The sequence below is a fragment of the Psammomys obesus genome, unplaced genomic scaffold, assembly GCF_907164565.1.
Source record: "Psammomys obesus unplaced genomic scaffold, mPsaObe1.curated_primary_1811, whole genome shotgun sequence".
In the NCBI taxonomy this organism is placed as follows: Eukaryota; Metazoa; Chordata; class Mammalia; order Rodentia; family Muridae; genus Psammomys; species Psammomys obesus.
Window position 1 is genome coordinate 24,324,141 of NW_026592890.1, and position 15,064 is coordinate 24,339,204.

Genomic DNA, 15,064 nt, shown 5'->3' on the forward strand with positions numbered 1-15,064 from the left:
TGTGTGTGTGTGTGTGTGTGTGTGTGTGTGTGTGTGTGTGTGTGTGTATATATATATATATATGTATTTGTGATATATATGTATGTATAGGGCAATCACTAAAAGCAGAGCTCAAAGCTATAATCCTAAAGCCATAACAAATTAAAAGAGATCCCAGGCTGGGCATGGTAGTCCATGCCTTTAATCTCAGAACTAGGGAGGCAGAGGCAGGCAGATCTCTGTGAGCTCAAGATGAGCCTGGGCTACAGAACAAGTTCCAGGACAGCCATGGCTACCTAGAAAGACCTGGTCTAAAAAATAAGAACAAAAAATTCAGATATCCTCAGATAATCCAAAGAAGGCTCCAAAGGGATGCTAGAAAGCCCAAACCAGGGTACATATATAGGAAGCACATAAAATCCACTGTCTCACAAACAGCACTAGGTTTGGGATGTGCTCTATCACAGGATGCTGTCAGTGGAAGAACCTGAGGATGTGGAAGAACCAATTATGCAGGATGGTGATGGGGATTCTGGTCTCAACGCCTGTGGGTAAGAGAGGAGACGAGCAAGCAAGAAGTGTGAGAGGGTTGCCTGAGTTTTGATGGCAGGCTTTCTGATACACAGAGGGACATAATTCACCTGGCTCCCATACTGTTCTGTGGGGGCTAAGACTGCCTTCTAATTCTGGATTTGGAGACACTGTTCTGAGCCATTTGGGTTCAATGTCTTGAACCTCAGTCTCCAACTTATTCCAAAATGTCATCTGTGTGTCAGTCTTTGGGCCTACACACTCTGACCTCTGCTGTCTCTTGAGAAGCTACCAGAGGTGGTCTTGGCCCTGAACCCTGTTCTTGTCTCAGTCTCCTCTGATCCTGACTTTGGCTCTTCTTCAGTACTCACAGTCTGTTCTTCTGACTGACCCGTGGGCATGCCTAACCTCGCGGTTTTATTGATTCAGTCTCTCGGTTCTTCTAGGATTTCTCCTTCCTGTGGCTCCCAATACTTGATGGAAGAGACCCACATGCCAGAGGAGGCCCAGAGGTGGAGCCAGTGGACAGAAATGCAGAGATTCTAGAAAGATCTGGCTCACAGAACTCTCTTTAACCACATTCTGAGGCAGAGTTTGCACAAGATGGCATCTTTTTCAGCAGGATCGATGGAAGCAGCCACTGGCATGCTCAGGTAGGACCTGCAGGCTGCAAAGGTCTTCTTTGCTACCAAAATGCTTTTGTCTGCATGTGTTTAAGAGGATAAAATCAGGTGTGCTGACAACACCCGCCCCTCCCCGCCACCCCGCAGCCCGCAGCGGGGGTGGGGGAATTGGGGTCAACATCTAATTTGAAGTTTTTAAAGTGGACGCAAAACTGTTTCCGAAATGCAGACAATTAAGCGTGTTGCGGGCAGCGTGTCTTCTGATCGCCCTACTGAGTTATCTGCACGCAGATGTTTTTGAACTGTGGCCTCTCCCCCTCATTTGAAAACTCAAAAGAAAAGCCCGTCCCTGAGGTAATTCGCGGCCGCCCAAAGACTCCTTTCTGGAATGCTGGGACTCCGTTGATCTCAGGGATGATCCCTCTCCTATTGATAAACTTGCCAAGAGCAAACAGAAACCCCTCACTGCCGGAGCCCAGGGAAAAGCTGGCCCAGGATCTGAAGGCTGTCAAGTGTGTGGGGTGCTGTGCTCTCTGCCTAAAGAATGTGTGTGATGAAGTCATATCGCTGCCCTGGAGCCTCTAAACGCACAGGAGAACCACAGCGTGTCTGCAGTGAGCGGCCCTCCAGAGCCCTTTCTGTACCACTGGCGGCATCCTCACACTAAAGTAATGTTTAAGTCAAATTAAAGATTAAAAATTAAGATTCATTCCCGCAATAATGATAAATGCCCTACCCCTGTCCACAGGCACCAGTAAGAGAAGAGGCCAATGGTTTATCCCCGCAGCCCCCGCACCTCCCCCCCCCCCCCCCCCCCCCCCGCCTCCCAGTACTAGTTAATTCTGAATAATTATGTCTTGTCTGAAAGTGATAATAACAATCCTAGGAATTCTGCTCCTGAAGTTCAGCGTGTAAGTTGTTTTAGTGGAATGCATAGACAATTGCAAGAAGAATAAGCCTTAAAAGATAACAACAATATTCTATTTAGCCTACAAAGCAGAACACTGCATCTCTGAATGAAAAAAATAAGAATAACATGATTTTTCCAGTGCTAACAAGTACAAAAACAATAAATTGGGATCATTTAAAGTTTTCCACTTTTTAAAAACAAGACCTTTTCTACATAGCCAAGGCCCTGATTTGATGAGAAATGAAAGTATTAGCAACTAGAGAAATTAAAAATAAATAATTTTCCCTCTTACAATGAAAACGCTAAGCTCAGAGGAACTAAGTAAGTGGCTGGGTGTTAAGTCTGAGTTGAGTGTCTCTGGTGCCAGCATTAGAGCACACTGGAGTGACAGCAGTGAAACATTAACCATTAAGAATGGGAGGGGACATCCTGGTTTTGGTTTGCTAGACCCAAAAGTCTTGACTCCGTTTGGCCATTCTTTGCTGAGAAATTTCAAGTGGACTCTGCAGAGTACACTAGAGATTCCCATGGGCTTTTTGGTGGTTAACTGTTCTTGAGTCCAGGTTACAAGGCCATTTGATTGTAACCATCAGCATGACAGTTTGGACAGAAGTGGTGCCAGAATGTTTGCTGATGAAATGAGCACTGAGTGCTGCCAAGGGCTACTGAGAGTTCTTGGAGTTCAGGCACAGAAATCAGTTAGTGGCTGCTTAATGCACAGTGGATAAAAGGAAGGCACGAGGAGGAAGGAAAGAAGGAAGGTAACAGAGGGAGAAAAGGAGGGAGAGAAGGAGGAAGGAAGGGGAGAAAGGAAGGGAGGGAGGAGGGCCAGCTAGTCAAGGCAAATCATGAAGGTTTCTTGTTCTTTGAGAGTATAGTTCATTACAGAGGGAAAGGCATGGTGTCAGGAGTGTGCAGCTGGGACTCCTAAGGTCCCTCACGTCTTGATGGAGCAGAAGGAGGGGACAGGAAGTAAGGCTGGAATCTAACCTAACATCAATGACCCATTCCCCACAGTTAAGGTTTTACCTCCTAAAGGTTCTACAAAGACACCCCGCTGGGGCACAAGCATTTAAACACACAAGCCTGTGGGGGACACTTCACCCTTAAAACACAATACCTTGTCTGTGTAATGTCTCCCATAGCTTCTGTGTCCCTGAGTGGTTTGGCTGTAACCATGGGTTGGTGTGGGAACAGCTGTCCCCCAAATAAAACAAAGCTCTGGCTCTTCAAGGGTGGACAGACACCACACTGAGTGTCCTGCACAGGTGTCTGACTGAGGGCTCCCAGGCTCTCCTCCATCTCACTTCACACCCTGAGACAACGTACATTGTGGTTTCAGGTCAACGTCATAGGCTCCAGCTATCCTCACTCATACGCTTCCCAGCCTGTCCCTGTGGCGGTAGCCGGAAGTGTGAAAGCAAGATGAAAATTCACAAGCTGAAAATCCAAAAGAAACTCAGTTCTATGCACTGTGTATTCCGTATGAGAATACTGTAGTGTCTTCCATGGATTATTTTCTTTAATAAGTGTCCTTTCATGCCAGGTGTGATGGTGCACGCTTTTAATCCCCAAACTCCAGAAATAGAGGCAGAGGTGGAGGAGGAGGTGGTGGTGGGGAGACTCTGTCTCAAACAAGAGAAAAAAGTACTGGGGCTGGAGAGATGGCTCAGTGGTTAAGAGCACTGTCTGCTCTTCCTAAAGGACCGGGGTTCAATTCCCAGCACCCACATGGCAGCTCACAACTGTCTGTAATGCCCATTCCAAGAGATCTGACACCTTCACACTAATGCACATAAAATAAAGTTAAATAAATTATCTAAAAAAAAAAAAGAAAAAAGTGCTTATTCTTTTCTGATTTTAAATATAAAAAGGTCATTTAAAATGATAGCATATACCATGCCAAAAGTAAAAGAAACAAAATTATGTGTTATTTTACTAATCCCTGTAAACATGTTAGTTCTTGTAAACTTTTAAAACAAATCCTCCTATTTTTTTCTCCTGCTGAGATCATGGTGTTCTGCTTAAAAAAATAAAACAAAACAAAAGTCATCTACTCACCTCCGCTTTCTTTTTTTTCTCTCTCTCTGAGAGAAGTTCAGCTCTCCTTTTAGCGATTATATCGTCCTGTTGAAGAAACATTTGCAAGTTTACAATAGAAAAAAATATAATAAGATCACTTGCTACGAATTAATGCACCTTTTCCAAGCTGGGGCTAACCCATGGGTAGGGTCCACACCAGGAGAACAATTGACGGTGATTGACCAAGCACATCCTTATTCTTCTGGGCTATCTCCCTTCCAAGGGATAAACAGCCCGAGGGGCCTGGCCACTCCACATGTCTTAGGCTCTTTTGGAAATGTATTGTACATTTTCTTGTTTGGGGTGGACCCTGGATTTCACACGCAGAGAAATACCGAGAGGCAATGTGCTGAAAACTTTTGGAAATCTATTTTTCTCACTGTGAAGACGTATCTTTGAGATCACGACTGTATCTGTGAGAAAAGCACATGCGTGCTGCAGAGGGCGAATGATCATGCCCTTCTTTATGGGGTCCTCCAAGACTAACACAGTGGATCTCTTCATATGTCCTTACAGTTGTTTTTTTGTTTTTTTTGTTTTTTTTTTTTTTCTGCTTGGCTCAGGACCCCTACAGTGTGCCTGCCAGAGGTGGACACTGCCTTGGGCATTATGATAGATGTTCTGTCATTTTCTTCAAAAAATTCAAAATATCAAGTCAGGCAGTGCCACCTCTAAACGTAAGTTAATAGGAACCCAGAGAGAACTATGTGACGTCACCAGGGTGTGAGCCTCCCCTATAAGGAAACACGGACACACCTGGTGCAGCTGCTGCAGTGAAGGGATTACACTTAATGCAGCTGAAAAAACAAAAAACAAACAAACAAAAAAAAAACAGTAGGAAATGGGTTTAGAACAAGACTGGGCTTTCAGCCCCTGATGGTGCAATCTGATTTGGGAGACTGGTCTGTGAGTAGCTGGAAGGATGAGCCGGAGAGTACAGAGTCCAGTCCAGGAGAGACCACTGAGGGGCTCATCATGAGGGCACTTCTGTGAACACAAAACCCCCCTGAGTTGGTTTAGTTAATGGTAGGTGTGAGCTTCTGCACTAGTTACCAAGATACTCTGCCTTCTGGCTCTGGCTCTCTCACTGCAATGCTGCCTTTAGTAGTGAGAATTTTTGGTTTTTAAAAAAAAAAAAAACAACGCAGAAGTGGTATTGGATTATGTTTTTTTGTGTCGATGTCAGATGTGGGATATGGGACTGCTTCAGAACAACTAACTATGGTTTGCCGCAAGCTCTAGCAGGGGCGTGATTTTGCCAGCTACAGGTAGTTATGTTTGGCATTCTGGGGACTCTTGGTAAATGCTAGAGCGCCCCCTGCTGTTGCTGTTTGCTGGATTGCTGGTTGCTGAGTGCCATTTGCGGTTTGCTCGATTGCCGGTTGTGGGTTGGAGATAGGATATCCTGAGGACAAAGATCAAATTTACCCCAAGGAACTTGATGCCCCTGATCATCAGGAAGTAGTCTAATGAAATCGAAGCCCCGCTCCCCTCTAACCTCCTTTCTCTCCTACCTACTGTTGGGGTGTTGGAAGGGATAGAGTGGTGTAGGGAGGTAGGTAAGAGATTCTAATAAAAAGCCAGAAGACCGGCTACAGCCTCTGTTGTGCCCTTTGGTCTGCTCCTGTGGCTGACAGAGGGAGGCCTGGACATCACTATTTTGGGAAGAGAAGCATTAAAATGTCGGTGATCAAAAAAGCTTCAGATAAACTTGACACTTGGAAGGTACAGATAGGCAGATTTCTGAGTTCAAGGGCAGCCTGGTCTACACAAGGAGTTTCCAGACAGCCAGGTCTACATAGAGACCCTATCTCAAAAAGACAAAACCGAAAAGCTTCTAATAATTTTTAATTCTTATTAAAGGATAAAATATTTGATGAAAATGCTTTCATCCTTACTGTGGCATTAACATCTGAAAACTCCATTCTTGTGAAGACTACTTTAAAAACCTAAATAGGTGATAAACGACCATATTCCTATGTATCTGTACCTTGATTTTTGTCTTCATGTCTTTGATGAGTTTTTTCCTTTCCAATTTCCTTTGCTGTTTCAACTTCCACTTCTGAACTTGTGCCGGAAGGAGGCGATCAAAGATATCTTGATCTTCAACTTGTATTACGACGGCAGCGTCTGGGAAAAATCCGTGCTCTCCTAGAAATTGAGCCTCCTCGGGGAACCGAGGGAAGCCATCCAGGATAAAGCCTGTGGAGCTGGGTGGAAATTTTCATAATTTGCTTAAAACATCACTGATATTCCAGGTAGGCCACACCCAAAAAGGCAAGCATCCCACATCTCTCTCCAATCTCTCATCTGTCTATCATCTACCTGTCTGCCAAGCTGCCAATTTCTGCGCAGCATCTATGACATGAAAGCGGAAGAGGAACTATGAGAGGGAAGGGACCAGTGGGAGTGTGGAGGGGTAACGGAGAAGGTAATGAGGTGGAACAATTCATTATATGTATATATGAAAATGTCACAACAAGCTCATTATTTTGTATGATAACTTAAAAAAAACAGATAATAAAAATATTGTATTAGAGATCTGTTCATACTGTATTGATATAGAGGGCACACAGTGCTTGTGCACACAGATAGGCACTGGAGAAGCCGGGAGGTTAGACTCACAGGCATTCTTCAAAGGAAAGGTCTTTACCTTGGCCCCTCTCCTGGAGATCTGGGAATGGATCACCTGGTGATCTTCTGCTGTCTGACGATCCAGGCTTTGCCTGCATCTTCCAGAATTTATGTTTTACTTATCCCAGCCCTTCACTATGCTTAAATATGGCAAAAATATATGAACTGATGTCAGACTCTTGACATCTTGGCCCAGCACGGTACCTAAAAATCGGGCTGAACTGAGTTTCATTCTTGTCTCTTCACAGATTGTATTCTGTGCCGGCTGTAAGGCCTCCAGAGACATATTATCTCTGCATGGATTATAGATTTTAACATAGGTTGATAAATCTTGACTTTATCAGCTGTGTAATAGTTTAATGAATTTATAGTAGTGTTATTATCAGAGCTTCTTAAACCTTTTCCACTTGCCAATCTCCCCCCCCCCTTTTTTCAAAACAGGGTTTCTCTGTGTAGCCTTGGCTGTCCCAGACTCACTTTGTAGACCAGGCTGGCCTCAAACTCACAAAGATCCACTTGCCTCTGCCTCCTTGAGTGCTGGGATTACAGGTGTACACCACCTCACCTGGCCAATGCATCAATTTTAATATGATTAAATATTAAAAGTATCCAATACAGCTAAGGGAAGTTAGTGTGTTAACATGATGAATTTTCACATATGGATTAGGTTGACTTGAGTAAAATACAGTTAACCAGTACCTGTACCTGGCCACAGCAAGTTGTAAATGGATTTGTGCTAATCAATACTGTAAATATCACTTCATGCCCTTTTGGGGGACATTAAGGCAGATCTCAGGGAAATGAGGAAAGCTTTCAACTCCAACGACCTGAAGATTTGTCCTGTGTAGGTTATCATTATTGTAGGCTTTTGCTAGTTGGCTAAGATTGGACAGCAGCCCAGCAGTTGCTGTGACAGCTATATAACTGTATTAATAACTATGTAACTATATATAAACTAATCATTGCAAGGGTATGGGGGAAGAGTCCAACACACCTTAAAGGTATGTAGGCTTAGGAAACCATTCTCAACTACAGCTTTGCACTAGAATCACGCAAGGACCCTAAAAGGTATCAGTGCCTGGATTCTCGTCTCAAATTTCAGCAGATATTGATTTAATAGCTTGGGGGTGGGTCTCTGGCACCAATATTTTTCATAAGCACGGATATTTTAATGTGCAGTTTACATGGGTGAATAAGAGTAAATTCTCAAGTACAAATTGAACTATAAGAACAAAGGAAATGACTTGATAAGCTATGGTCAGATGGCAGTGGAGGAGAACTTCCCCTTTCAGTGGACTAGGGGAAGGGGATGGGAGGGATGAGAGAGGGTGGGACCCAGAGGAGATGAGGAAGCGGGCTACAATTGGGATATAAAAATGAATAAATTGTAAATAAATAAATGAATAAGCAAGCAAGAAAGAAAACAGAACAAAGGAAATGAAATCAATAAGAAACATAAGCCCTGATGGGAGATGGTGGCACACGCCTTTAATCCCAGCATTTGGGAGGCAGAGGCAGGTGTATCTCTGTGAGTTCAAGGACAGCTAGGACTACACAGAAAAACAGTGTTTTGGGGAAAAAAAATAAGGAACTTATTGGGCTGCAGAGATGGCTCAGCCAGGGCTAAGAGCCCTGACTGCTTTTTCATGGGACTGGGGTTCAATTCCCAGTGCCCACATGGCAGCTCACAACTGTCTGTAACTCCAAGATCTGACACCCTCACACAGACATACATGCAGTCAAAACATTAATGTATATAAAATAAACTACACACACACACACATATATACACAAAAGAAACATAAGCCCTTGTGTATGAAGGTACCGTATTGGTTCTTTAAACCACCACTCAGACAGTATGGACTCTAGAACTTCTGGAGGCAGGGGCTCATTCTCCGTTAGGCTCATCTTGATTGCTTCTTCTTCTTCCGTGAATTGTATTTCTGGAAGCTGAAGGCAAAGGTTAGAAAGTAAGAGGACTCTCAAGCCCCACTCCAATGGGCAGCACTGCTTCACATCAATGGCTATATTGAGACGGATGCTTTTTCCTGGGGTCGCTTTTGATACTGTTAGTTGCAACCATTTTAAAACCTGAGTTCTGTGTGCCAACATATAATATGATTAAATACTAAATAGTGCTAAATGTACTAAGAGAAGTCACTAGGACAGCATGCTTGATTTTCATATATGGCATGGGGGTCATTTTTTCTTTTCTTTTGCCAAAAACCTGCTTGATGCACACCACATATCTGTAAAGCTTAACTGATTTTTGCCATCTGTCCTATAATTATACAGTAATATGCCTTAAACCAGATCCTAATAGAGGAGGTCAACCAGACAATTATCTGAAGCAATTCTCGAAGGGGCTTATAGCATCACAATAATGAAAAGGAAATATTGTGATGATGAACTCATGTCACCTTTCTCTGAAGATGACCCTCAAATGGGTAATAAAAAAAAAACATGTCAGTTATTTCTGGAATGGATCTATTAAAAAAAAAAAAGATTTATTTTTACTTCATTTGGGGTCACTGGATTCCTCCATCTGTGCGCACCCACTGAAACCCTTTTTTTCTGTTTCCACCGTGATTCTTGCTGGCATCCCAGGGTGGTGATTGGGTCTAGCCCGCCATGGCTGCTGCAGCCTGGATGCTGGCTTTAAACCAGCTTCTGCAGCAAGCACAGCAGTCCTCAGGGCCATCGCCAGGGTTCCTATTAAATCTCAAAACTGTGAGGAGAAAGCCCAAGGGCAGGCTTGTCCAATTAGAGTGCACTTAATTTAAAAATGGACATTGGCTAGGTCTATCCCCAGGATTCTCAGAGAATGGCACTCAGTTAGCTCAGTCAGGTGCTCAAAAAGGCAAAACCCACAAAGGCTATGGTACTTCCTGCCTTTGTCCAATGGGGACAAGCGTGTGTCCTGACGTACTTCCTGCCTGTATTCCTCCCGCCTGTCTGTGAGCAGAGCATATTCTGTGCAGTTGTCGCAACCAAAATTGTTTACCGAAGTGAAAATACATGACTTTTTTCTCACATGAAAAGCAGGCCCCAGCATCCTGGGAAGTCATCTTGACCTTGGGCTAACTTTAGCTCTTACCTGCCTCTTTGCGCTTTCTTCTTCAATCTTCATGTTTGCCTGAGCTGCAAGCTCTTCAAATTCTTGCTTTGCTGCTTGCTCCTCCTCGGAATCGTCCTCAAATTCAGGTCCAAATTTCCTTTCGGCCTTGAGCATTAATTTTTCTTGAAGAAATTCTTCGAATTGAATGTGAAAAATGCTGAAGTTCTGTGCCAGCTTTCTTCCACATAAAGTTTTGCCAGAGCCATGGTGACCTATAAGACATATCCTTATCGGAGGAGCCTGCCACAGAGGGTGGGACAGGCAGGGAGGAGCAGAGAACAAAGGAAAAGAAGCCATGAGTAATTAGCCTAGTGGTGCTCAAACCTGTAATACAAACACTCAGGCAAATGAGGCCAGAGCTTGTCTCAAACAAACAAACAAACAAACAAATAACTCCCCCAAAACCAAAATAAACAAAACAACCACTTCTCCCCACCAAAAAAAAAAAAAAGAGGAGAAGAAGCCTTTCTAAAGAAAATGATTTTTAACTTTTACGTGTATGAGTGTTTTACCCGAATGTATGTATGTGCACCCTTCGAGCACCTGATGCCCCAGGAGGTCAGAAGAGGGCGATGGATGCCCTGGATCTGGAGTTATGGAGGACTGTGAGTTACCATGCGGGTGCTAAGAATTGAATCCAGGTGCTCTGAAAGAGCAACAAGCACTCTTAACTGGGTGGGCCATCTGTCTAGCTCCAGGAATTTTTTTTAAATAGTCTGTTTTTAGGGGTGTTAGTACATGTAAGTGTGGGTACCCAAGGAAGAAGGGTGGGATCCCCTGCAGCTGGAATTATAGGTGGTTGTGAGTCACTCAACATGTCAAACAAACTCAGGTTCTCTGCGAGAGTAGTGTGCATTTTTAACTGCCTGAGTCACCTCTCCAGCCTCCTGTAGACAGGAATTTTTACTTTATAGTTTCAATTATATTCGGGCATCAGGATAGCAGTGAACAGAATTTATTGCAGCAAAATGGCGTTTAGTGGGTAAGAACAGCCATCATTGTCCCGATATGTATGCCAAAAGGCATTTCGTGGAGAGCAGCTTCACCTAAAAAGTGTTTTCATGTTAAGAAGGAACAGAAAGACTCTTAGTATGATTAGGAAGGATTTCGCCACCAAAGGATGGAACTTCAAAGACCTTGCCCCTAATTCCTGTGGTGTCCACACTGAGAGTGAGGAAGCCCAAAGCCACTTTCCGAAGTGTTATGTGATCATCCCATGTATGGAAAGCGATCAAGGACAAAGGTTACAGTTGAGGTGAAGAGGGAGCCAAGGACTCATGTGAATGTGGGAAAATGACTATAAAACTGGTAGAGGACAGCAGCAAGGTGGAAGATGGCATTGTTTGGGTATGCTGGGCCTCAGAGGAACACAGGATTTTGTAAGAGAAAGAGGTATTTTGAGAAGCAGAAGAAACAAGAATCACAGCCTCACAGTTTTTGTTTTGTTTTGTTTTGTGACAGAAATGTTGGGAGTCCAGAGACGTAGTTGAGGAGGCCTGCGACACAGCTCAGTTGACAGAGCACTTGCCTAGTGTGCAAGAAACCCTAGGTCCAATGACCGGAACAGCATAAACCCGCTGTGAGGGTCCATGCCTGTAATCCCAACAGTTGAAATGTAGTGGCCTTCTTTGATACATAGAAAATTCAAAGGCCATCCTGGAATGCTGGAGACCCTGTTTCAAATAATAGCAGCAGCAGCAACAATAACAGCAAAACATGTAGCAAATGCATAGCTCCAAGATTCTGGGGACTTCATGAGCCAAATACAACAAATTAGAAAGACTCATGGCAATTTTAAGAACACCGAGAACAAAGAGAAGACATTATGGGTTTCCAGATCTTAAAAAAAAGAGAGGTTATGTATAAAGCAATGAGTCTCAGCCTAGCCTCACTGGATGCTGACACACAAGAAACAACTTAATATTCAGGAAGGAAAATGATGTGCTCTCTAGAAACCTGTGCTATACAAACTGGCAAGCACATCTGAGCTATCAGATAGGAAGGACAGTCCCCCAACACAAGACAATATGATCTAAATAAGCTTTGACTCTGCCACAGCACAATTCTTTACAATTCTGTGTTAGCATCTGGAGTGCCTGCTTAAAAGCCAACCTTGATTGATCCCATGATTTTTCCATCATTAGCTCAAGCTCTGGATCTCTAATTGATTTAAGTCAATGGATGGGTACATCATTGGAGAGAAACAGTGAGAAAACAGAATGCTGGACGGTGAAAGTAAAATGAAGAAATACTGACCCCCCTCCCTGGAAGACGGAGCCACCTGGTACCCAGAGGGTGTTTTCAGACAGCTGGCCAGCAATGTCTCTTGCAAACCCAGAGCAGGAACCGAGAAATGACCTTCAGAGGTCCTGGGTCCTCTCTGGGTGGACTTGTCGTAGATATGACTGTGGTACATGTCTTTGATCCCAGTACTCAGGAGGCAGAGGTGGTGATGGTGGAATCTATTTGAGTCTGAGGCCAGCCTGGTCTACACAGTAAACTCTAGGTCAACCAGGGCAGGAAAAGAAAAGACATAAAAAGGGGTAGCTTCAGGGGTAGGGTTCTTGTGTGTAGACCTTAGTGGGTCCCACATGGTGGCAAGAGGTAAGCAACTCCTGGGGGTTGTCTTCCGAACTCCACAGGTGTGCTGTGGCATATGTGTGTTTGCACATACATACACACATTCAAAAATAAGCAAATAAATAGGGAAATTAAAATAATCATTGGTACAAATATGTAAATACATTACACCTTGGTCCAGTGATCCCATCACAGTGAATTATAGTAACAAAAGAATTGAAGAGAAGCAAGAATTATATGTTCATGAATTACTAATTATCATTTAATATCTGTAATAGAAAATTGTTTTATGAAAGATGTCTATCAATGAATTAGATGTCAAAGCCGTTGAGATCTGTGTAGGAATACATACATTTTCTGTAAGTGAAGAAAAAGCAGATTATAAGATATTATTTGGACATGTGTTACATGTTGACTGTAAGCTGTTACAGATGGTTGTGAGCTGCCATATGGTTTCTGGGAACTGAACTAGGGTCCTCTGGAAGAGCACTTTTTTAGCTCCTGAGCCATCTCACTGGGCCCTGACAGTGGGACTATTTGTGACTCTAAATATCAGGTAGGAAAAACATAAGACTAAGTGCTGGTTTGACATAAGCAATATTATAGAAGTCAAAACGGATAATGATTTTTATGCCATACTGCTAAAAGCTGTTTTATTTTAAAACCTAGCTATTATTACTGTGTTTTTGTTTTGTTTGTGGTTGGCTTTTGAGGAGGTTCGAGGCTTCCCTCAGAAGCCACTGATGGGAAAACTTGGGTGCAGTCACGAGCATAGGGATATGGTTTTCACCTTTAATGGTTCATTCTGGGCCACGTAGTCCTCAGGGTGCTCTATAAACTTTTCCTTAGCCTCAGGTGATGAAAAGTAGTATATCTTCTCTCGGTATTTAACAGCCTCCTCTACATTGCCTGGTTGTAGAACAAAGTTTTCTTTGAGAACCACTGGGCAGAAATGTTTTGTGTCTCCCATGTGCCTCCTTTTCTCTTTGATTTTTTCTTCACCCTGGAAATATTGTCCAATAGTGAAAATCCGAGTTTTCCTTCTGCCAGTATGCACATGTTCTGAGCTCTTCCTATGAGCACCACCCCCCTTCAGATTCTGCTTGCTAAACAGCTCTGTATACACAAAACCCAGACGCACATGTAAGCACAAATACAGAAGTTTTGAAACTAGAAGTGGGATGTTTTGCAAATTATTCCATAGCATTCTTAGGTTCACAAAAGAAGATGCCACAATCCTTTTCCGTACAGCCGCAAAACTGACAGGAATCAGGTGAGCTGTTGTCTGCCCCCTGGCTAACCCAGCAGGAAAGGGTAGTTTTAGATCACATTTGAAATTGCAGGAGGGGCGCTTCACTCATTGGAAGCCAACCACTGGAGAACGGGGCTGCCAGGACACACAGTGGGTACGCGGGGAGCTGTCTGGTAAGGAGCAGTTTTCCTGACAAACCCAAAGCACTTCGTGTTGTGAGGAACTGCGAAGTCACTTCTGGGTTTCGGGGTCATCGCCGTGTGGCTTTATGTCGAGGAAGATGGCAGATCGAAAGAAGTGAATCAGACCAAGAGGAAATGCAGAGGAGAGAGGACACATTCTTCCTCTGTGCTGATTTGGGGGGGGGGGTCTTTCTAAAGTGTGCTAGATACTGCTCATACTTTTTTTTTTCTAGATATATTTTATCAAGCTGAGAAAGTTCCCTTTGGTTTTTTGATATACTATTTTAAACTTACTATTTGAGAATTTCAGATATGCACACAGTGAATTTGAAAAATTTTGCCCCTGAGTTTTTACCCTCAAACTGGGCCAATCTCTCTCCCAACTTGATTTTCTTTTAAATTACCCACTGATTGCAGTCAGCATTGTCCATACACTCATGAGCGTCAGGAGCACGGCCAACCTACCAGGAACCACACCCTTTAAAGAAAACTGACTTGGAGCCGGACGTGGTGGCACACGCTTTTAATCCCAGCACTCAGGGAGGCAGGGGCAGGCAGATCTCTGTGAGTTCAAGGCCAGCCTGGTCTAAAAAGCAAGTCCAGGACAGCCAAGGCTACACAGAGAAATCCTGTCTCGAAAAACCAAACCAAACCAAACCAAACCAAACCAAACCAAACCAAACCAAACCAAACCAAACCAAACCAAACCAACAATACCTGACTCTCCCTCCCCCAGAAGCCATCAGTAATTCCTCATGTAGGGGGCTCATATTCTCCTCTATGCCGATTATTTTTTTAAAGCTATTTGTCAGCATATACCCTTTGTTTTCTATAATCACCAATAAAGAACGATTTTGCCAAATTCGCTTCTACATCAGTTGGGATAGTCACTTGGACTTTACTTTCAACCTCCTTCCAGGAAGATGAGTTACACTGAGTGTTGTCTGAATGTTAAACCAAGAATTTCTAGGGCAAACTCTGCTTGGATCTGGTGTATTATTGTTTTGATACATGTTTGAAATTCCGTAAAACTTTTCTTAATTGTTTCTGTGTCAATGTTCACAGAGGTCTACTGTTTGTTATTCTTTTCTTTCCTTTGGTGTGTTTGGATTTGGATAACAGAAAGACACGGATCTCCTAGGAGGAGTTAGAGAATTTCCCCTTCTCTTCAGT

At 43.5% G+C, this 15,064-nt stretch overlaps 1 protein-coding gene across 1 annotated transcript in view; it reads right to left on the reverse strand.

Annotated features, from left to right (window-relative positions):
* Positions 1 to 15,064, reverse strand: part of Ak9 (adenylate kinase 9) — a 114,192-nt gene that overhangs the window by 27,771 nt on the left and 71,357 nt on the right. Inside the window, exons 25-29 of the mRNA XM_055615878.1 lie at positions 13,248 to 13,460; positions 9,857 to 10,117; positions 8,585 to 8,709; positions 6,116 to 6,335; positions 4,105 to 4,170 (exon numbers count right to left, since the gene is read on the reverse strand). Of these exons, the coding sequence (XP_055471853.1) occupies positions 4,105 to 4,170; positions 6,116 to 6,335; positions 8,585 to 8,709; positions 9,857 to 10,117; positions 13,248 to 13,460 (885 nt within the window). The remainder of the gene's footprint in view (positions 1 to 4,104; positions 4,171 to 6,115; positions 6,336 to 8,584; positions 8,710 to 9,856; positions 10,118 to 13,247; positions 13,461 to 15,064) is intronic.